This window comes from Vipera ursinii (assembly GCF_947247035.1).
Source record: "Vipera ursinii genome assembly, chromosome: 1".
Lineage (NCBI taxonomy): Eukaryota > Metazoa > Chordata > Lepidosauria > Squamata > Viperidae > Vipera > Vipera ursinii.
In genome coordinates, this window is record NC_139512.1 from 222,367,253 (window position 1) to 222,388,509 (window position 21,257).

The 21,257-nt window shown below is 38.2% G+C and overlaps 1 protein-coding gene across 1 annotated transcript in view; it reads right to left on the reverse strand.

The window, feature by feature from the left end:
* Nucleotides 1–2,768: 2,768 nt before the first annotated feature.
* The window catches only part of SNTG2 (syntrophin gamma 2), a gene marked incomplete at both ends in the record, with an annotated part of 268,909 nt that continues 250,420 nt past the window's right edge, over nt 2,769–21,257 (reverse strand). The window contains 3 exons of the mRNA XM_083356584.1: nt 2,769–2,900; nt 7,143–7,253; nt 9,228–9,320. Of these exons, the coding sequence (XP_083212710.1) occupies nt 2,769–2,900; nt 7,143–7,253; nt 9,228–9,320 (336 nt within the window). The remainder of the gene's footprint in view (nt 2,901–7,142; nt 7,254–9,227; nt 9,321–21,257) is intronic.

The following is a 21,257-nucleotide window of genomic DNA, read 5'->3' on the forward strand; positions in this document are numbered from 1 at the left end:
TTTAAAATTGTAACTTAACTGAGTTTGTGCAAAATTGTATTAGTTATCTATGGTCAGTTGTCTTTCAGGTCTTTCCAGGTTGTAAATTTTGTATCCTGTTTAACCATGTCACAACTTTGATTTTCTGCAAAGGTGATAAAAGATATTCTAACCACTTTAATCTCTTATAATAGAGTTATACATGTAGAAAATATACAATTAAGTTTTTTTGTATTATACTAAAACCGATTGATTATATTTATGTTAAATCACTACTACTAGCCACAAGCTAGGGATTCTTTTCCCTTGAGGCATATGAAATGCAAGCTTCCCTATGCATTTGGATAAAAAATGTAATGTAAACCAATCTATTGTATATGGACTGCATTTCATTCAAATTAATTCCATTCCACTTTCCAATATTTTTAGTGGCATGTGCATCTAGTATGTCCTCATTTCCTACCTGACACAATTAATTATACAATTATAGAGATGAAGCAGGGAATCATAATCCATGTTCTTTTATAATTATGCTGTTTCACAGAAACACCCTAGATTTTTTTTTGAAGGGGAGGGGGAATTTTCTTAACTGTGTACAGCTATCAAAGATATCTTCCAGCAAAGAATGCCTGATCTAAATCAGAGGTAGGCAATCTGAATGCTACAACTGGCTTATTAGATTTTCTTCCACATATCACACTGTTGAAATGGAACTGCAAGGCACTCAGTAAAGACAATATATTTTCCAAATGATTTTTTTCTTGGGTAATCAAATAAAACCAGAGTATTAAAGTTCAAATAGGTTTGAAACATCTATAGCACATACTCACAAATAGACAGAAAGAAAAAAAATAAACAGGAAATTCTGCCCCAACTTTGCAATCTTACCATAACATTGCATCTCTGCCAATGAGAGTTCTTGGTGTGTAAAATTCCTCTAATTAGAAAGTGTAGCCTTTGGTCATAAAAAATGTCTGGCTATGCTCTAAAGAAGAGCAGAATTAGCCAAATCACTAAGATGTTTCTTCAACAAATCCAGAAGTAATTTCTTATTAAATCAGTTGTTTAGTATTCACTTTAGGTGCCATGGTGATTTTGAAATACACTAGAAATCTTTGGTTAAAATGTCTCTTCCACCATCAAATTACTAGATAGTGTTCATGCTGCTATTGTACTTTTTTATCCAACTCACTGTTTAACACTCTATTTTACAGTTTGGGGAAAAATATTTTTGCAGAGTTCATATAAAAACTATTCAGATCATAATATTTGAAATCCTTTATAAGACAAAGTGCCATGTTTATGATTAATATAGTTATTTGTAGGTTCAGAGCCTGACATTTCACAGATATGTAGGAAGTAAAACTACACCAGTTTATAGGTAATCTGGATGATTTAAATCTTTGTTTAGACTCATAGTGTATATAGAACGGTTAACCAGCTCCGAAACAATATGTAGCAAATACATATTTTAAAACTTAAGCTGTTTTTCTATATCAAGCTTTAAAATAATGTAGCATGGCAAACTTAGGTTAAACTGGCCAATTTAAGTTCCAGTCATGCTCTTGAAGTATGATTTTATTATTAGATATGAAGCATGATAATTGTGGAGCATTGTGGTTGATATAATGTTACTAATAACCTTGTGGAATCCATCTGTGGGAAATGTAGATTATCATCTCTTTCTAAGAAACTGCTAAGCCAGCTTGAATTATATGGATGAGTTTTGACTGGATACTTTTCTTGAGTGTAATCTTAAATAGTTAAGCAAAACAGAAATTCACATGAACATCAAAGATAGCAAATATGAACTATGAGATAGAAGAGGACACACAAACTGAAACGTCAGTGTCACACAGATACCCTCTCAAAGTTCCACAAAAATCTTTTGCTAAATTGCAGTTTTAATGTGAAATTGGGAACAAGGAAATTATTAACCAGGAACAATCAACTGCATTAATTTAACAACCTAATGTTAGTGAATTAAAGTTTAATTTTTGGCCTAGTGACACTATTTTATTCTACCCCAGCATCCCATTTCAGGTGTTTTCTTTCTTCAGCTAAAAATGTCTTATGTACTCTTCCCAGTGTTTTTCAAAATTACTATTGTTTTTCCTTTTAATAAAATTGTGGAAACTTAATTCACAGAAAAATAGATAGGTGTATATTGTTAGCACTGCAGTTAAACTGTCATTATACAGTTTAATCCTACATATGTTTATTCAAAGGCAAACTTTTAATTTTAAGTTAAGATCATAGCATTACAGCTTTAAATAAAATACCAAGTTATAAAATCATATATACTGCTTATCTATTGACTGATAAAAGTAGTATGAATCTGTTGAATTCTTTTTAACAATCTCTGCTCCAGAAAAGCAAAATACATTTTTCAAGTTAACCTTGAATTTAATATCCATTAACCTACTCAAGTGAGTCATTATAAACAAAGTCAATTGTGTCTCCAAATTTATTTTAGCATTTAAGAAAGTTCTTGTTCTCAAGTAGATTGTTAAATGGATAATGCTTGATAAAAAGGTTTAAAATAAGATTACAAGTTATTATATTAAGAATATATTCTTTTAAGTGCTAGGCAATAAACTGATTCAGTTTGAATAAAAACTTAACTCATCAGCTTTAATAATGAAGAATCAAATGTGAAAATTAGTAGCTTTTATTGATAATACAACTATAGATCTCTTATAAAATTACATGGAATTGTAGTAATGCACATGAATTTTTTTTTCTTTAAGAAAATAATTTATCTGTTATAATCACAACACATTGTTCTCTTAATTACTGTAAGTATATTTTCTTGCAATGAATTGGCTGTCTATAAATGATGGATCCACCGATGCAACTTTAGCAGCTATAAATGAATGAATGCAGTTTAAAACTGCTGTCAAATCCTGACATTCTAGTTCCTGAAAGGAAAATAAGAAAAACAGAAAAGGTGAAATGAAAAGCATCAGTAATATTTTTTCTACAGATTATTACGCTCTCTAGTTTAACAAAAGATGGTTTTCTTTAATATATATCTTCTCATTTGAAAATATTATGTTAGTATTTTAATGTTCAAGATAATTGGTCTGATGTAGTGAGCACAATTTAATTTGTGCTGCTGCTGCTGAGGTTTGAGCTTATCAACTATGAGTCCAAGTGCAAAAGATGCTGAGAGGAAAACACACACACACACAGACACACACACACACACACACACACACACACACACATTCTGCACTCTGAATATCTTGTGGAAAAATGCTCAGTATATTATTATACTATGCTAAGCTTCTTCTCTGTTTAACTGGGTGAATAAAGGAAGGAAGAACATTTGTTGGAGACGTGGAACTAATGAAGAAATATCACCTTATATCACAAGTGCTGCCACTAAGTATCTCCTGAAGAAACATCTGAAATGAAACTTCTGAAATGAAGAAATGATCTTTAAATTTGCCATTGGATTGTCAAAAAAAAAGTCAAAAGCATTTTGATATAACTAGCAATGTTTGGAATATTGGTGGCCATCACCAGATTTTGCTCAAAGCTATCTTCAAGATATGGTGAAGGTTCCTCTGAGATGATAACAGTTGAACAGTTTCAAAAGTAGCCAGACAGAGGTTTAATAAGGTTTTATTCATTCTTTGGAATTTCTTTTCCTCAGCTTTTTTAAATCTCCTCCCTGACTACCAAGAACTAGAAGAACTCATCCAGAGACAAGAAAATGTTTTTGGCTACCAGAAAATAGCACTTCTTCCTTAGGAGAGCCAGTCTGGTCTGGTGGTAAAGGCACCAAGCTAGAAAGCCCGGAGACTGTGAATTCTAGTCCTGCCTTAGCTGTGAAAGCCAGCTGGGTGACTCTGTGCTAGTCACTCTCAGCCCAACTCACCTCTCAGGGCTGTTGTTGTGGGGGAAAATAGGAAGAGGAAGGTGAAGCATTTTCTAAATCAATATATGCAGGATAGCATTTCATAGAGAGTTTTAAAGTCAGCATTGAGAGCTGGACAACATATATGCAATTAATAGATTTCCTATTCAATATTAAACATGTGCAAATAATATTGAACGTGTTTAAATTTTAATTCCACATGATGTTTACACTCCTGAAGCATTAATAGTTCATGTTTTGCTTTTTCTTCTAGAATCTATTTAGTGATTGTGTGTGTGTGTGTGTGTGTGTGTATTCTATGTAGAAGCTGCCTGATTCCAGATGGAGACTTATTTTATAAAAAAAAACACAATAAAACAGAGAGAAAAATCATGAGAGATCCTGAAGGACAAAACTGATTCCTCCCAAGACACTCCAAAGAAAAACTGATCAGGGTTAAGCAACCACTCTATCCCCAAGCATGGCAACTAAGATTTCAAAGATTATTTGAGGGAAAAAATCAGGGTAAGAGCTTCAGGGATCTCCACAAGAGGACAGAATAACGGACAAGGTCCAGGTCCTAAGTCCCAATAGATGACATTGTTTAACTGAAGGCACCTGGAGTGGTCTTACTGAGCAGGCAGACACAATGAGAGAAAAGTGGTCCCTCAGGAGCAAAGCTCTTGTCACCTTGTTTCTAGTATCTCAATTTTCTCTTGCATTTCACTGATGTAATCCCTTTCCCAGGAATAAGGGTTTTAATTTTTCAGCCCACATGTATTAATGTATTGAAAATGGTTCCTCAGATTACAGAGAAAAGGATCATAGTCTGAAAACATTTTTCTTATGGACTACATATTAATCCAAATAATAAGATGATGAAGAATATGGTAGCCTTAATTTCTGTTAGGATGAATTAGGCAAGAAACTATCCCCTACTCCTACCCAGATAAAACTCCTAGAATTTGAGACAGAACTTATTTCAAACCACAGCAAGAATGCATTTCCTTGGTACAAATATATCGGTCCTAATTAAAGATTCTAACTTGATGCATTAGTCATAGCCTTACCACTGCTCTTGTTAATATTTTAATCATATTGTCAACTTCCTTCAAAACATAATCCAGATTTCACAAAGAAATCCGTGCTGCTTAGAAGAATTAATCAGTGGAACGGCTTGTCTCCAGAAGGTGTGGGTGCTCCAACAGTGGAGATGTTTCAGAAGAGATTGGACAACCATTTGTCTGAAATGGTATCAGATTTCCTGCTTGAGCAGAGGGTTGGACTACAAGACCTCCAAGTCTGTTATTCTGCTTTTTGCCTGTCTCTCTTTTAACAGCTCCCTGAAAAACTCACCCCAATATTGCCATCCCATAGAGATCTTTTGGTTTATTTGTTTGCCCTAATCTAAGAGTGTCATTTGTCTGAAGCTGAACTGAGAGTCCACAGTCTGTTTTTTCTTCTACAGGATCAGCCCACCAAAGTCTTCTCACTGTGATATTGATTTCTCCCTCTATGATTTTACAACTTCAGTCAAAGGTAGCATAATGTTCAGGAGTTACGCTTTGTAAAATATTTCTTCCTTTGGGCATAGTTTCTGCTGTTAAATGGATTTTTTTCGCAGGAATCCTAACCATGGAGTAAATATTATCTAATACTGTCATAATAAAAGACTATTAAATATTATTTCCAAAGGAAATAGAAGCCTAGGAATGTTTCCAGGTTCTAAGAGAATCTGGAAAACTTTTGAGATTTTTTTTGTTTGGGTATGCTCTCTACATAGCTGGGAGAAGAAATAAGAAACAAGTTTTGGTAGAGTCGTTTGAAGGTTCTACATTGTCTACTTTGTTCCTATAGTCTTACAACTTAAATGACCATTTTTTTAAAAAAAGGGAACAATTATTACAAGAGCATCTGCTTTGTTCTTCTGATATTTTGCTAGCTTGTCTCCTCAAGGGGAATGAAGTTCACATTGTTTGATCTCATTATGTGTATCTCATTATTGGCAACACATTGCTATCCAGCAACTGCAAATCCCATCACAAACTTGGCCATTGTGACAGTACTAACTGCATTAATAATAAATGTTCAAATTATCCACCTTACTCCTCGCCCCATCCTAGCAGTTTTTGAATATGAAAACTGGAAAACTCTGCCCATCAGATGGCTTAATCAACTTCTTTGTTCTCCTGGCATCACCTTAAGGTTACTGTGCCTATATTGGTACAATTTGTGCAACTAGAGAAAATCTCAAACTACATAGGAAAAAGTGAACATTTGTATAAATTTCAATAGGAAGAAAATGGTTTGTGAGGTGGATTATGAAAACTCAGTATAATACACTAATATACCAATGAGGTATGTTGGTAAATTGTAAAGCTGTTGAACTAAATATTCACCTGCATAACATTTTGTTTACCTAAAGACTGAAGGTCCATAGAACATTGACTGACTCTATGTACAAAAAAATAAAAATGTGGCTTGTGGAAAATTTAAATTACCTTTTTTTTGTATGCTAGCCAGGCAACTATCTCTGATGTTGATTTTTTTTTTTTAAAAAAAAGACTGGAGCAGAACAGAATGGCAATGGAGTGGAAAGGCAGGATCACTAGGAATATAAGCCATGAAATCTCATGGCTTCCTCCCAACACCAACTCCACTTAATATCACTAAGAAGGGAAAATGAGGGGATGTATGCATTTGCAAATGCAAACATGAGACTGTCGTTTATGTGTAAATACCGGTAAGTGTACATGTTCCCAGCTACCAAATGAAATGACCATCCCGTCTGAAATCATCCAACGCCATTGAAGATAGAATAGTAATGAGCTGTTATAATTTGGACTGAAAATTTATGAATACTTATATGTGTTTTAAATCATGTGAATCATATTTACTTCTTTACCAAGGGTTTTTTTTTGAGGCAGAAAGGAAGACAAGTAAGTGAAAAGCTACTGTGAGGACAGTGGATGAATTTGATAAATAGAAGTAATGTGATTAGATAGAAAATCATACATAATTGATTTCTTTAAACAATTATTACTTAACCACCAACTCTTAATATTTGATTGAATAATGTACATGCATGAATAGAAGTCGAAATGTCTGTCACATAATAGCTCAGCTCAATACAATAAGATATAATAAATACAAGAACAATGCTGATTGATTATTGGTAATCCATCTTGTGTGGAAATAAAGAGAAATCATGCTATAATATGAACTAGAACCCTAAAATACCTTGATATATTTTCTATTTATAGTGTACATTCTTTATGCAGCAAAGTATGGTACTCACCTTTGTCTCAATTTGTTTTGTTTCAATATTCTGAAAAAGAAGTTTAACTCGAGTTTTTCCATCATCTGATGACCCCTTGAGCTGAGAAAATTTAAATCTCCAGAGAATCTTCTGCAAGGAAATGGAGAATTCTTAGCATTTTGCCCATTGGCTAAAGTTGTAGCTTTAGGTGGAAGATTTGTGTACTTTGCCTATGGACACTAATTAGGAATCAATGTGTAAACAAGATCATCCTTGCAAAAATGTCAACTCTATGACTTCTCAAAAAAGATTATTTTGATGATGGGTTATGATCGTGCACTTGCTGCAGTCAAACAATGTACTAGAGCCTGGAAAGGCCAATTGGACCAGTCTGCCTTAGCCAGGAATGTCTTTCTGAGTAATCAAAAGCCTTTTTTCTCAAGCCAGCAAGGTATTTAAATCCATTAACATTCCTCACTCCAAAAAGAGCTAACATCAGGATATTTTCATGCCCTCCCAACATCTCAAGGGCAAATATTAATAATTTCCTAAAGAGCTAAGATTGTTCCCCTTGTGGAGAAGCAGCCACAGAACCCACAACCCATTTTTTGTTATATTGCAGCTTCTCTAAGGATAGCCAGGGCACACTTCATCAATCTTTATTTGATGATGCACCCAGGTATTTATGATTAAATTTATGGAGTTCCTCCTATCAGGCCAGTATGTTTTGATTTCCTTGAATGGGGTAAAATTGGTTATTCTATTTGCAACATATGATAGGTCTTGTTGATTATTTATTTTTGAAAAGTGTAGGCTGTCCAGCTTTTGCTCTCCAGCTCTGGATAGCTTACTACTCAACTATTCTAATGAAAATCAATTTAAAACACTTACTAAGTAATCAGGAACTCAAATGATCTCCCTCCTCTAGATAGAAACTCCAGTCATCTTAGTTATAATTATATCTTCATATTTTATGAGAATCAGATACTGTTCAATTAATTTGTTGACTTTCCCAATTTTAGTCAATTAGCATAATAAAGAACTACTACAACATGCTGGCATTCATCTGCACTACAGAACAGCGGCCCTGCTAAGGTAAAACTGGCCTCAGTTTAATTTGAATAAAACCAATGGCTATGCTTTGTATATTCTCAGGAATAATTTGCTATAAATATTTATATGGTATATATTATAAACTAACCATATTTATTTTTATAGTACTAAATAAAGAATACGTTCATAGTAGCTCCATCACTTCTTTACTTTTCCTCCTATTATTTAATGGATTTCTAGATCTGAAGTTCTGTTCTTTATATTCATGAAAGAATATGAGCTTGCTTGCTGTGGTTCAGCATTTCAGAGACTTGTCTAATAAATTGATTTAGTTAAAGCAGAATTTTGATTAAACGTATTGTTTTGTTAAACATTTGAAAAAGGTATTAAAGAGGCAATTATATTTTTGTGAATGAAAGTGAATTAACTAATTTGATATAAGTCAAGTGTTCTCCCTTTAAACTAAATTTGTAGTCCTTAAATCCGATGCACGGTTTAAATATAGCTTATTTGATATATATAGTGTTTCCAATAGCTCTTTAAATGTAGTGTCATATATTTATTATCTTTGAAATGATTTTTTTACCATATTCATGTTGCAAAACACTCAGTCTGATTTATCGTTCAAATGTTTCAGAACTTTCTTCACTGAGCAATTGTTCAATATCGTGTTCTTTCTAGAGATGCATTTTAATCAATACATTGAGCTGTTCTGGTGAATGGGGGAAGTTTTGAAGGCCGATGGGAAGAACTGTGTCCAAAAGAGGGGAAGGAAAGAAGACTGTTTCCCTCTCTTGTTATGCTTCCTCTGTGAGAAACAAGCATGTATCAGGTAGACATTTTCCCAATTCTCAAGGTAAGTCAGAGGAGCAGCGGGACCACAGATACTGAAGGACCACGTTTTTCCCAGTCTACCCACAGAGTGCCCCTTCCCTTTACTCAGCCAAAGCACGGCTCAGTTTCTCATCTTCCACCCTTCGAAATATGAAAACTGGAATTTTTCCCACACCAAAAATTGACATTCATATTTCCTAAAGTAACGGCATAACATATATTTTATTTTCTACTTACCTTTGTTTTATTGTCAAAACATGTAAATCCCACAGCAAAATCTATGGTGAAACACAGACTTTCTCCTTGCCAGGAACACATATAGGTTTTAGACTAGAGAAAGGATGAAATGTATATTTGTTTAGTGGGTTGACTCCCAACTCATTTGAAGTGAAACACTGATTATAAACTGTAAGAGCTGTAAAAAAATTTTAGTATACTTACTTAGAAGTTTAGTAATAATGCATTGCAGTTGAATAAATGGGATCAGAATCCATGTAAAATCAGTAAAAAAAGGGAGTGATATGCTCCCTTCTACATCTGAAACATTTCTAATATTCAAGATTTTTCACATACTTTGGGGGGATTATTCAATTTATCACATATTTCATATATAATAATTCCCTTCTCACCGCTATGGGTGGTCTGTGTCTTCCCTAATCCCAGGTCCTCTATCAGAAACCTGGGAGTTTTGAAAGTTTTGTGTAGTATCTTAGCTGCTCCTAACAATGAACTCTTCTGGACAAGCCGTTCTGAGGTCGTTCCTGGGAGCTGTTGGAGCCACTCTCCCAGCTTAAGAGTCACAGCCTCAAATGCTCCTGTCACCACTGGGATCAATTTGTCTTTACTTTCCCATGCTCTCCAGTACCTCCTCCAGGCCCTGATCTCTCCAGCTGCTCATACCCCTTCTTTATGAAGTTGCTGTCATTTGGCACTACTACATCTTTCAATCACCGCTGTCTTCTGGTCCTTGTCCGCTACCGTGATGTCTAGTTCTTTGGCCAGTACCTATCTGTCCATCTGGATCTAGAAATTCCACAGGACCTTCACTTGCTTATTCTCTATGATCTTCTCCTAGTGGGACTTGGGAAGCTATGGCCCAGACTTGGACATTTTATGGCTCCCAGGCTGCACCTGGCCCTTTGGCTGTCCTTGTCAGGCCCGTCTGTGGTCAATCAGAGATGACAAATCAGATGTAAATAAGCATGCAGCAGGGGGCAAGAGAGGAAGCTGAGATGGGCCCAGCTCCAACCAGTCACTGTGTGCTCCTTCAGATGGCTGGTGGCTATGAGAGGGCAAAGATAGAAAACAGTTTTCTTCTCCTGCACAGCGTTCACCCTTTGCCTGGAGCAGCCTGAGGAGCTGAAGTGATGGAGTTTGAAAACATCAGATCAGTTTCAGGCCTTCACAACAGCCCCAGTTTCTCATGTGGCCCCTTGGCAAAATTGTCCACTTCACTCAACAAATGTCTCACTTAGCAACAGAAATGTTGGGCTCAATTGTGGTTGTAAGTTGAGGACTACCTGTATTTGGTTATGCTGTTCAGTGTATGCTGTTCCTGCTGCACCTTACACCCTGCCATTATGTGCTGGACTGTCTCTGAGGCCTCTCTGCATAGTCTGCTTTCAGGTCCTGTCTCCTGTGGACTTAAGCTGCTGAATTCGAATGAATTTGAATGAAGTAATTCAAATATAAATTCTCAGGTTGCTTTGTAACACCCTACCTGAGCTATGTATCTGAGATGAACAAATCTCAGTACAGTCCAATGTCAATGTACAATTATGCGTCACATCTCTATTATGTGCCATCACACATATTAATACTTAAGTGTGAATGAACGGATTAAAAATGTGAATATCTTTCTTTTTTCTTTAAATTCACTGAGATATTAATACCTCTGAATGCTTCATCATTTTTTTTACAAACTATTCCTGGACAAATTTATTCCAAATGTAATTGAGTTGACAATCACTAATTTTAGTAACCAGAAGAAACTTTTTAACACATTATTTTAAAAAAAAATAGTATTTGAAAAGCTATAAAATGCTGCAAAACTTGCAGGAAAATTTACATTTTGATCTACATGCATACTTGTTGTTTTCATTTTCTTACACACAGTACCTTTAACAATAAATGTTTGTTCATATATGATGAATAGCATCTGAAGAAATGGGGGTTGATAACAGTTGTCTTGAATAAATTTTATTGCAGGCATTATTTAAAGTGTGCCCAATAACATGTGAATTGGGACAACTTTGAATTAAGTAGACATGTATTAAACATTCTCAGTTTGCAAATACTTTTGTAATAACATTTGGGCAGCGAGCTTTATAAATATAACTGATCACGATAATTGGTTTTCCTTACACCATGAATCCTAATAACAAGGTCCTTTTTTTTAACAGATGTTTGCACAGAAAAGGATTACACCTTTGGAAATAGGCACAGAACATGGAGGCAAAATAATTTTCTAATATTCTGCATGTTGTGGATTTGGGGCCACAAATTTAAGTCATATGGTGGCTTGAAACAAGTATAATTTTTTATGCATGTGCATAACTGCAAGCAAATATCAGAAAAGCAGCTCCATGCGCTGTACATAGAATAGAATAACATTCAGACCTAAGTCAAAAGAAGCAGTGGCAAATGTGCCTTGAGGAAAACATTTAAGTACTATAAATATAGCAGTCATACTGTAACGATAGTTATGTCGCTTAATGTTTCTTGTACTTTGTGTGACTGCATAAATGTTAGACTAAAGGCAAGGTCTACAGGAGTGCTTATAAACATTTTCTCAAGTGAATTTCTGCCTTGCTTTGTGGGTCCAGATTATTTATTTTGGTTACAGGTGCAAAATATCAAATATTCATACTCATATTCATATATTCAGTTCTGAGACTAGTGAAAATCAAAATATATTACCATTATACTTTTATTAGATTTTTAAGTGCCATCTTGGTTTCCTCTCTCTGGTAGTTCATACATATCTCTGCATATGACCCACAAAATTCTGCATGCAGGCTTTATTATTTATGTACATAAACACATCAATATATATTCCTTTTTTTCCTCTTCAGAATATACATATTTCTTTGCATTCTGAGCTCTATGGACATCAGAAATACTGTTTTTTTTTTGTAAACTGTGTGGCAGAACTCAAAATTTTAATATTTAGGTGCCAAATAAGATCCAGAAGCTTTGCCTTTGGAAATATATTTGCAATAATTATGGATTTAAGGAAAGGCTTTAAAACTATTCAGCAGATCCAGAAACCAGCACTCTTGATCTAGCTCTAGCTGATCCAAAATATATCATAATTATGAAATGAGTATTTATTGTATACCTCTGTAAACAAAATCAGAGGTAGTCACAGTACTCCTCAGAGTATGTAGAAAACTATGAAACATGCATCCTTGTTCTATATGACTTCCTTTTGTGTGTTTTAAAATACAAATGTGTGACTGTCATTAGCAAGATACTATTATTGCTTTTTAAAAAATATCAGTCACATATAAACTAGAGCTACATACTGTATATATTTCACTGCAGCAAGATTACAAAAATTATACTGCATGACTAGTTATCCACAGGATCCGATGCTTAATCCAAAATGATGAAAGTGGTTTTGTGCAAAGCTCTGGTCCTTTCATATGTGGAGCATAACATGGGCACAGCCAGCACTGTGGCAGCAAAACACAGCTTTCCTCCTCCTCCTCCCCCCATGAGAATACAAAGATTAATGAAGAAGATTTTTGGACAGAGAGAAACTAAGTTAAGATCAATTTAAAAATATACATATTGTTGGAGGAAATCAATTACTTTCTAAATCTATCCATGTAGTAGTGCCACTCTTAATAATTGCTTACCATAATATATTGAATAAAATTGTGCTATTTTAGTGCACGCACCTGCCTCTGTATATGAATATTGAAGAAGGAAAATAAAAAACTGAATCAAACTGTATGCCTAAACCTTTTTAAAAAATAATTGAAATTATATAAAATCTTGTGGAGTGCAAGATAGAACCAATCAAATTTGCACATCTTTCCAGAGGTTGCTCATTAGCCCTTGAGAACCAGTTGATTTCTTTCCAGACATTGCTTGATTGACTCTAAAAGATTTTCTTTACCTTCTTCAATGAAGCTTTTTGATTAATAAACTACAGGCCTATCATATTTGGATAGTAAAAATCCAAATAACCAATAGATGGCAACAAAGATATGGAAAACTCTTCCTTGTTGCTGCATAGATTTTGGCAACCTAGACAGAGAAGCTCTAATCTGATACATGTTGTTCAAAGAACTATTAAGAGCAGCTTTATCAGAATGCCTACTTGATCACAATAAAAAACATTTTCAAATCCTTTTTTTCTGTTGTTATTTGTTTTGATTCAGGCAGCTTTCTAAAACTAACATGACTGAAGCAGGTATCCTCATTTAAGTTTTCCTCTGAAAGAATCATGAATGTAATTAGCAATATGCAGCATCAAACCAAGCACTTAAATAAAATAAGGATAAAAATGGAAGTATATTAAGATATTTCTTTCTTCCTATTATATATCTTTTATCATTACTTTGGCTGCTTCTTTATGCAATCATTTCAGCCCAAACGTTTGTGAGTAAGTAGCAATGTAGTGTACGGGTGGTCCTTGATTTACAACAGTTCATTTAGTGACCATTCAAAGTTACAATGGCCATGAAAAAAGTGACATGATTGTTTTTCACATTTACAACCATTGCTGTATCCCTATGATCATGTGATCAAAGTTCAGATGCTTAGCAACTGGCATGTATTTATGACAGTTGCAGTGATCCCCTTTTTGCAATCTTCTGACAAGCAAAGTCAATGGGAAGCCAGGTTCACTTAACAACTGTGTTACTAATTGAACAACTGCAGTGATTCATTTAACAATTAGGACAAGAAAGGTCATAAAATGGGGCAAAACTCAACCGTCTTCCTTAGCAACAAAACGTTTGGGCTCAATAATGGTTGTAACCCGAGGTCTACTGTATCTTATTGCCTTCTGGGGCCATGTTTATAATTACCTCTAATTACTCTAGGTAGACTCTTCCACTTTCTCCATTGTGTGATATTTTGCCTCTTAATATCTAAACACATATTAGGGGGAGCAACGCATCAGATTTAACAGGTTTTACAAAAGGTCACTCTCATACAGTCCAAGAAGCATGTGATTACTGTAGCTTCCTGTGTTCAGAAATGGAATGACACACGAATGTCATCTTACAATGAAACAGAAGAAGAGTCAGGTAGTGAGTCTTTGGCAATGTATTCCTTCTGAGATTTATTTATTCAAATTCATATGGCAGCAGCTTCCTGTAAATAGCTACCTGGTCATTAGCATTCCTTGCTTTTTTCCTATATCAGAATACACAGCTGGAGGCAGCAGAGGCATTCAATTAATTAATTAATTAATCATTGTATCAGCTGCCTTAATCACTGCAAAGAACTAGATGGTGTACAAAGATAGAGAAACTACCGTATATACTTGAGTATAAGCCGACTCGAGTATAAGCCGAGACCCCCAATTTCACCCCCAAAAACTGGAAAAAGTTGGTGACTTGAGTATAAGCCGATCCGCCGTTCTGCAAGCCTCCGCCGCCGGCTGCTTCGTTCCGCAGCGGAAAGAAGCAGGCAGGCTGCTTCATTCCGCAGCGGAAAGAAGCAGCCTGCTTCGTGCAGGCTGCTTCGTTCCGCAGCGGAAAGAAGCAGGCAGGCTGCTTCTTTCCGCAGTGGAAAGAAGCAGCCTGCTTCGTTCAGGCTGCTTCGTTCCGCAGCGGAAAGAAGCAGGCAGGCTGCTTCGTTCCGCTGCGGAAAGAAGGCTGCTTCTTTCCGCAGTGGAAAGAAGCAGCCTGCTTCGTTCAGGCTGCTTCGTTCCGCAGCGGAAAGAAGCAGGCAGGCTGCTTCGTTCCGCAGCGGAAAGAAGCAAGCAGGCTGCTTCGTTCCGCAGCGGAAAGAAGCAGGCAGGCTGCTTCTTTCCGCTGCGGAAAGAAGGCTGCTTCTTTCCGCAGTGGAAAGAAGCAGCCTGCTTCGTTCAGGCTGCTTCGTTCCGCAGCGGAAAGAAGCAGGCAGGCTGCTTCTTTCCGCTGCGGAAAGAAGGCTGCTTCTTTCCGCAGCGGAAAGAAGCAGCCTGCTTCGTTCAGGCTGCTTTGTTCCGCAGCGGAAAGAAGCAGGCAGGCAAGGCACGGAGATCCGGAGACCTGCCGACGTTTGGGGAGGTTTGGGGAGGAGATCCGGAGACCTGCTGACGTTTGGGGAGGTTTGGGCACCTCCCCAAACTTCCCCAAACGTCGGCAGGTCTCCGGATCTCCGTGCCTTGCCTGCCTGCTTCTTTCCGCTGCAGAAAGAAGCAGGCAGGCAAGGCACGGAGATCCGGAGACCTGCCGACGTTTGGGGAGGTTTGGGGAGGTGCCCAAACCTCCCCAAACGTCAGCAGGTCTCCGGATCTCCTCCCCAAACCTCCCCAAACGTCGGCAGGTCTCGGGATCTCCGTGCCTTGCCTGCCTGCTTCTTTCCGCTGCGGAAAGAAGCAGGCAGGCAAGGCACGGAGATCCGGAGACCTGCCGACGTTTGGGGAGGTTTGGGGAGGTGCCCAAACCTCCCCAAACGTCAGCAGGTCTCCGGATCTCCTCCCCAAACCTCCCCAAACGTTGGCAGGTCTCGGGATCTCCGTGCCTTGCCTGCCTGCTTCTTTCCGCTGCGGAAAGAAGCAGGCAGGCAAGGCACGGAGATCTGGAGACCTGCCGACGTTTGGGGAGGTTTGGGGAGGTGCCCAAACCTCCCCAAACGTCAGCAGGTCTCCGGATCTCCTCCCCAAACCTCCCCAAACGTCGGCAGGTCTCGGGATCTCCGTGCCTTGCCTGCCTGCTTCTTTCCGCTGCGGAAAGAAGCAGGCAGGCAAGGCACGGAGATCCCGAGACCTGCCGACGTTTGGGGAGGTTTGGGGAGGTGCCCAAACCTCCCCAAACGTCAGCAGGTCTCCGGATCTCCTCCCCAAACCTCCCCAAACGTCGGCAGGTCTCGGGATCTCCGTGCCTTGCCTGCCTGCTTCTTTCCGCTGCGGAAAGAAGCAGGCAGGCAAGGCACGGAGATCTGGAGACCTGCCGACGTTTGGGGAGGTTTGGGGAGGTGCCCAAACCTCCCCAAACGTCAGCAGGTCTCCGGATCTCCGTGACCTGCCTGCCTGCTTCTTTCCGCAGCGGAAAGAAGCAGGCAGGCAAGGCACGGAGATCCGGAGACCTGCCGACGTTTGGGGAGGTTTGGGGAGGTGTGCACGCACCTCCCCAAACCTCCCCAAACTTCGGCAGGTCTCCGGACGGCGGCTGCTTGGGAGAGGTGCGCGCAATCCCGGAAGCACCAAAGCCTCGGCCGCGCACAAGTCCTCGGTAAGTTTTTTTTGTTGACTGGAGTATAAGCCGAAGTGGAATTTTTCAGCCCAAAAAGTGGGCTGAAAAATTCGGCTTATACTCAAGTATATACGGTATTTAAAATAGGCCAGATCTAGCCAGGAGAGGGTAGTTTGGCATAAAGGCTAAAGGCATTGGACTAGAAGCTAAGGAATTATGAGTTTTCATCCTGCCTTAGTCATGCAAGCCAGCTAGCTTTCGGCCAGTCACATTTTTCCTTAGTTTTAAGAAGTCAAAATCATTTCTGAAAGTGTTCAATGGCATGGACTTGTCCAGCTGGTTGCCAGGAATCAAGAGTGAATTGAAAACATTATTTTACAAATCTAGCCAACAATTAAGTAAAACACAAACTATCCACATCAGAGAAATGACAACAAAAGTAATAAGTCACCAGGTGGAATCACAAGTCACTCTGCCCCTAGGCTTTTGAAAAAAACCTGGGTCCTGTTGACTGCCAAAATTGGAGCCTTACAAACTTCAGGAGGAATGCTATCCTTGAAGGCAGAGGCAGCCATACAGAAGGCATGTCTTCAGGATTTCGAAGGATTTGAAATTGCTTAGCCCAATCAATCCTGCTGGCAAACTTATGAGCAAAAATAGTCATAAAAAGTTGGCTGTAAGTATCCAGGGTCCAAGTTATGAAGCCCTTTATAGGTGACAACCAGCACTTTAAATTGCACTTGGAGCCCAAATGAAAACTAGTGCAGTGACATCACTAGTGAAGTGGTGTCACGTGGGTGAAAAAAGATACAACCATAACAATTTGTGTTGCTGTATGGTGGAGCTGCTGGCTCTTCTCAAGTGGAAGCAGGAAGAACCTGAAGAATAGTCCAAATAAAATAACCAAGGCATAAAAGGGACATACCAATTCAAAAATGAGTGCAGTTGGCAGGCTAGATGTAGCTACACAAAGATCTTCCTGGACATAGCTGAAGTGCTCATCAAAGAAGAGCCAGTAGACCAGGAAGATTCCCCCAAATTACACATGTGTTAGATCTGGGGTATCTCAACTGAGCTGAAAACTAGTACTTGAAATTCTTTGGAAATTAATCACCCTTGTATCCCAAGCCACTCAGCCTGCTAGGTTGCTGGGCCTTCCCGACCAGACCCAGACCCAGGAGTCTCCAGGATTTAGGAAAGGATCCTGACAGCATTGCCTGTTCTGATCAGGGTTAAGATGTATCCTGACAGACTTGGGATTATGCAATGGCCTCAAGGTTAAAGCTCTCTCCCTGCCCCCCACCCTACCCACCGTGGACCAGGCTCAGTGTTATACAGACACCAAAAGCTTTGTGTTTAATTAAAACACCCAGATGCAGGCACAACTGCTTTATAGTTGTAAAAATATAAAAGCACAGAAGCATCAAGTAATGGAGGAGGAGGTTGTTGGCTGGAGTTGTTTTTGTATAGCATGGATTCATGATCCTGTGTGGATCAAAAAAGAGAAATCTGCAGCTGGACGCCCAGCGGGAACAAGCAGGACCCAAGAGAGAGATTTGTTGAATGAACTGTAGTTTCTGAACAACAGACCAGATGTCAGTGCAGATAACGTGACAAAAGTGCTGGAATCCAAGAAGCCCAGAAAAGAGTTATTTTCCTTTCTTTCCATTCTCCTCTCTAGAATGCCAGCAAGTTCTAAAGTGAGATCACAGAAAGTAGTTGCATAAGTGAGCGAGGGACAGGTAAGACAGTGCAAAAAGCTCCATTTGAAACTCTTTGCATGGAACTGTAAATTGACAACTTGTTAAGCATAGGTGACTGTATATATTAATTGTCACTGTAAATAGCGAACGGTATATGGAAAGTTCCTGTCTGGTTTTCCCATCCTCCACCTTCAGTGATATTGACTGATGCACGATCCAAGCTAACAGATGACTTCACCCAAGGGCCTTGGGTTCACATTGAATAGCGGCAGAGAATTCTAAACCTGAAAAACCTCACAAAGCAAGAATTCCGGCTTCATGTTTTCCACTGAGTGAGTGGAATAGAAACCAGAGAAAGGAAGAGCACCGGCGAAGCATATTGGCACCTACTCCCAACTTTGGGACATGGTTCGAAATAAAACTACAATCAATGGTATTAGCAGCTGGTTGAAAGCAAAGAGGACCAAGAAAGTCACGCCAACTCTATTCTGCTGCTGCCAGAGTTAAACCACATACCATTACCCCAGCTGATTTGAAGTGAATATTAAGTACCAATTAAAGAAGATGAGCATGGGTTTAAAATTAGAGGAAGAAGCTTCAATAACTTCATGTATGCTAATGGCACTATTCTGATAGCTGAAAATGCAAATAATTTGCAAGCTCTGTAATGAAAGGAGTATAATGAAAACAATGTTTTTCCTTCTGTTCAATCATGTCTGATTCTTGGAGACTGTTTTTTGGGCAAGTTTTTTTTCCAGAACTGGTTTGCCATTGCCTCCTTCCTAGGGCTGAGAGAGAGTGGTTGGCCCAAGGTCATCCATCTGGCTTTGTGCCTAAAGCGGGACGTGGTCTCCTGGTTTTTAGCCTGCTGCCTTAACGAGTACACCAAAATGGCTCTCTTAAAGAAAGCACAGGCTAAGGTTAAATATAAAGAAAACAAAACAATAGGTACAGCAACCGGACTAAAATTTGGCAATGAAGATTCTGCAGTAGTGAACAGTTTCTGCCTTTTAGGATCAGTTATTAAACAATGAACAAGCAGACAAGAAATAAACTGCAGACTAATATTCGGTAATATAGCAGTGAAGACCTTGAGAAATATACTCAGACGTTAGGTTGTATCTTTAAGTACAAAGATGAGAATCATGTCGGCAGTGTTTTTATTTTATTTTTATTTTATTTTATTTTATTACATTTATAACCCGCCCTTCTCCAAAGACTCAGGGAGGCTTACAAGCTTAGCAGTAGCCTTCATTCTATGTATATGCCTGCTTGTTAGGGCTTTCACACCCCCCCCCCAAGCGGCATTATTACAAAGTCAGCTTATTGCCCCCAACAATCTGGGTCCTCATTTTACCTACCTCGTGCTAATTGCAGGCAGCTGGTGTTACTTAAGGAGGCATTAGCCCACTCCCCCCCCCCATGATCTTCTGTGGAAGGGAAAGCTGCACTTTGAACAAGGAGGACTGAAAAAGCACTGGTGCTTTTGAACTCTGGTGTTGGAGAAGACACCTGAGAATACCATGGATAGCCAAGAAAACAGACAAATGGATCACAGAACAAATCCTACTTGAGGCACAAATGTTCAAAATATCAAAGTTTTTGAACATGCTATATGAAGAGTTAGCTCTCTGAAGAAAGGAAAGAACAAAAAAGAGGATTGTCATCAACAAGGGCTTACAGCAGAGACGACTACACTATTTTAAGACCTGAAGGACTTGGTAAAGTTTAGATCATCCTGCAAAAAAACCACACAAAAAACTATGGTATGTAACTGCTAAGAGCTGAAACTGACTTACTGGAACACAATCATAATCTTAATATGTTTTGGAATTCTTTGATTACATTATATCATTCCTATGTGTTAAAAAATACCCTGTTTTCCATTTCAATATAGCTGAAATATTTTGTGATGCACACATTCTCACTATATATTTTAATGTATTATTGATCTTGTAACTGATGAAAAATCCAAGTAAATTGCAAATTACCAAACAAATACAGAAGTTTAACTTTGAAACATAAGATGTGTGCTACATCTGTGTAACTCACAGTACTAGGGGTTTCTAAAATTAGAGTGGAAGCAAACCGGATTTCATAATGGAGAAAGAAATGACTGAGAAACCTGAATTTGTAATACGCTCCTATGCATAATGAAAACAATCTAAACCTTAATTGTGTAATTAAAGTCGTTCTTCTAGGAATGAACAGATCATTATCTTCTAATGACCACATAAATCTGGTCTTATTTAACTGCTATTCATATCTCACCGAGTTTACAGAACCTATTACCCAGTTTTATTTTCTTTGGTTTTCCCAGCAAGATAGTTGCTGGTTTTCCCAGCAAAATATGTAACCTTGCCCGGATTTATCATTTGCTATGTCTTCACTATTATGAATTTAAAATTGGAAGCATCAACATTTTGACAAGGATATAACAAGTTGTCAGCTCATACAGAATTTAGTGTTGTGTGATATGGTGACATTAACTGAACTGATCAAAACAATTTTTGGTAAATCTCAGAGTATGTCTTCACAGTTAAATATGCAAAGAGTTCAATTGTGATTATCATATAACAGGGTGTGCTTGATTTCAAATATCAAATGACCATCAAGTAGTCACACTGCATAAAAAATGAATGCTGAATTAGATCAATTATAGGCGGGATCATATTTGATATTTTTAATTTGATTTACATTAGGAGATCTCCAGCTCGTTTAAACCTTATGATTCTAAGCTTTTATTTGTTGATATCAGCCAAGCATAATTAATACCATTGCCTAATTCTAAGGGAGAGTTAGAGAGGGTTTAGAAATAGCTGTCAGTGATACAGATTTACAGATACAGGTAGTCCTTGCCTTGCGACTGGTCACTTAGTGGCTATTCAAAATTACAGCAGACCCCTTAAAAGCTATGACCAACTGCAGATATGCCTCAGCAGCCACCATGGCTTTCTCTCCCGCATCATTGCAGCCGCTCCCAAAATGGTGCCTTCTTCTGGGGACAGAACCACATAGCTGGCAGGGAGGCTGAAGGGCAGAGCGGCCTGCTCTCCTTCCTCAACACAATCTCTGGAGCTTCCAGAAGGAGATCTTCAAAGGGTAAGTAACCGACAGGTGATGGCAGGTGGGGAGGAAGGTATGGGACCCTGTGGGTCCAATATTTGACAGCTTAAAATATAAATGTTTTTATACATGTAATT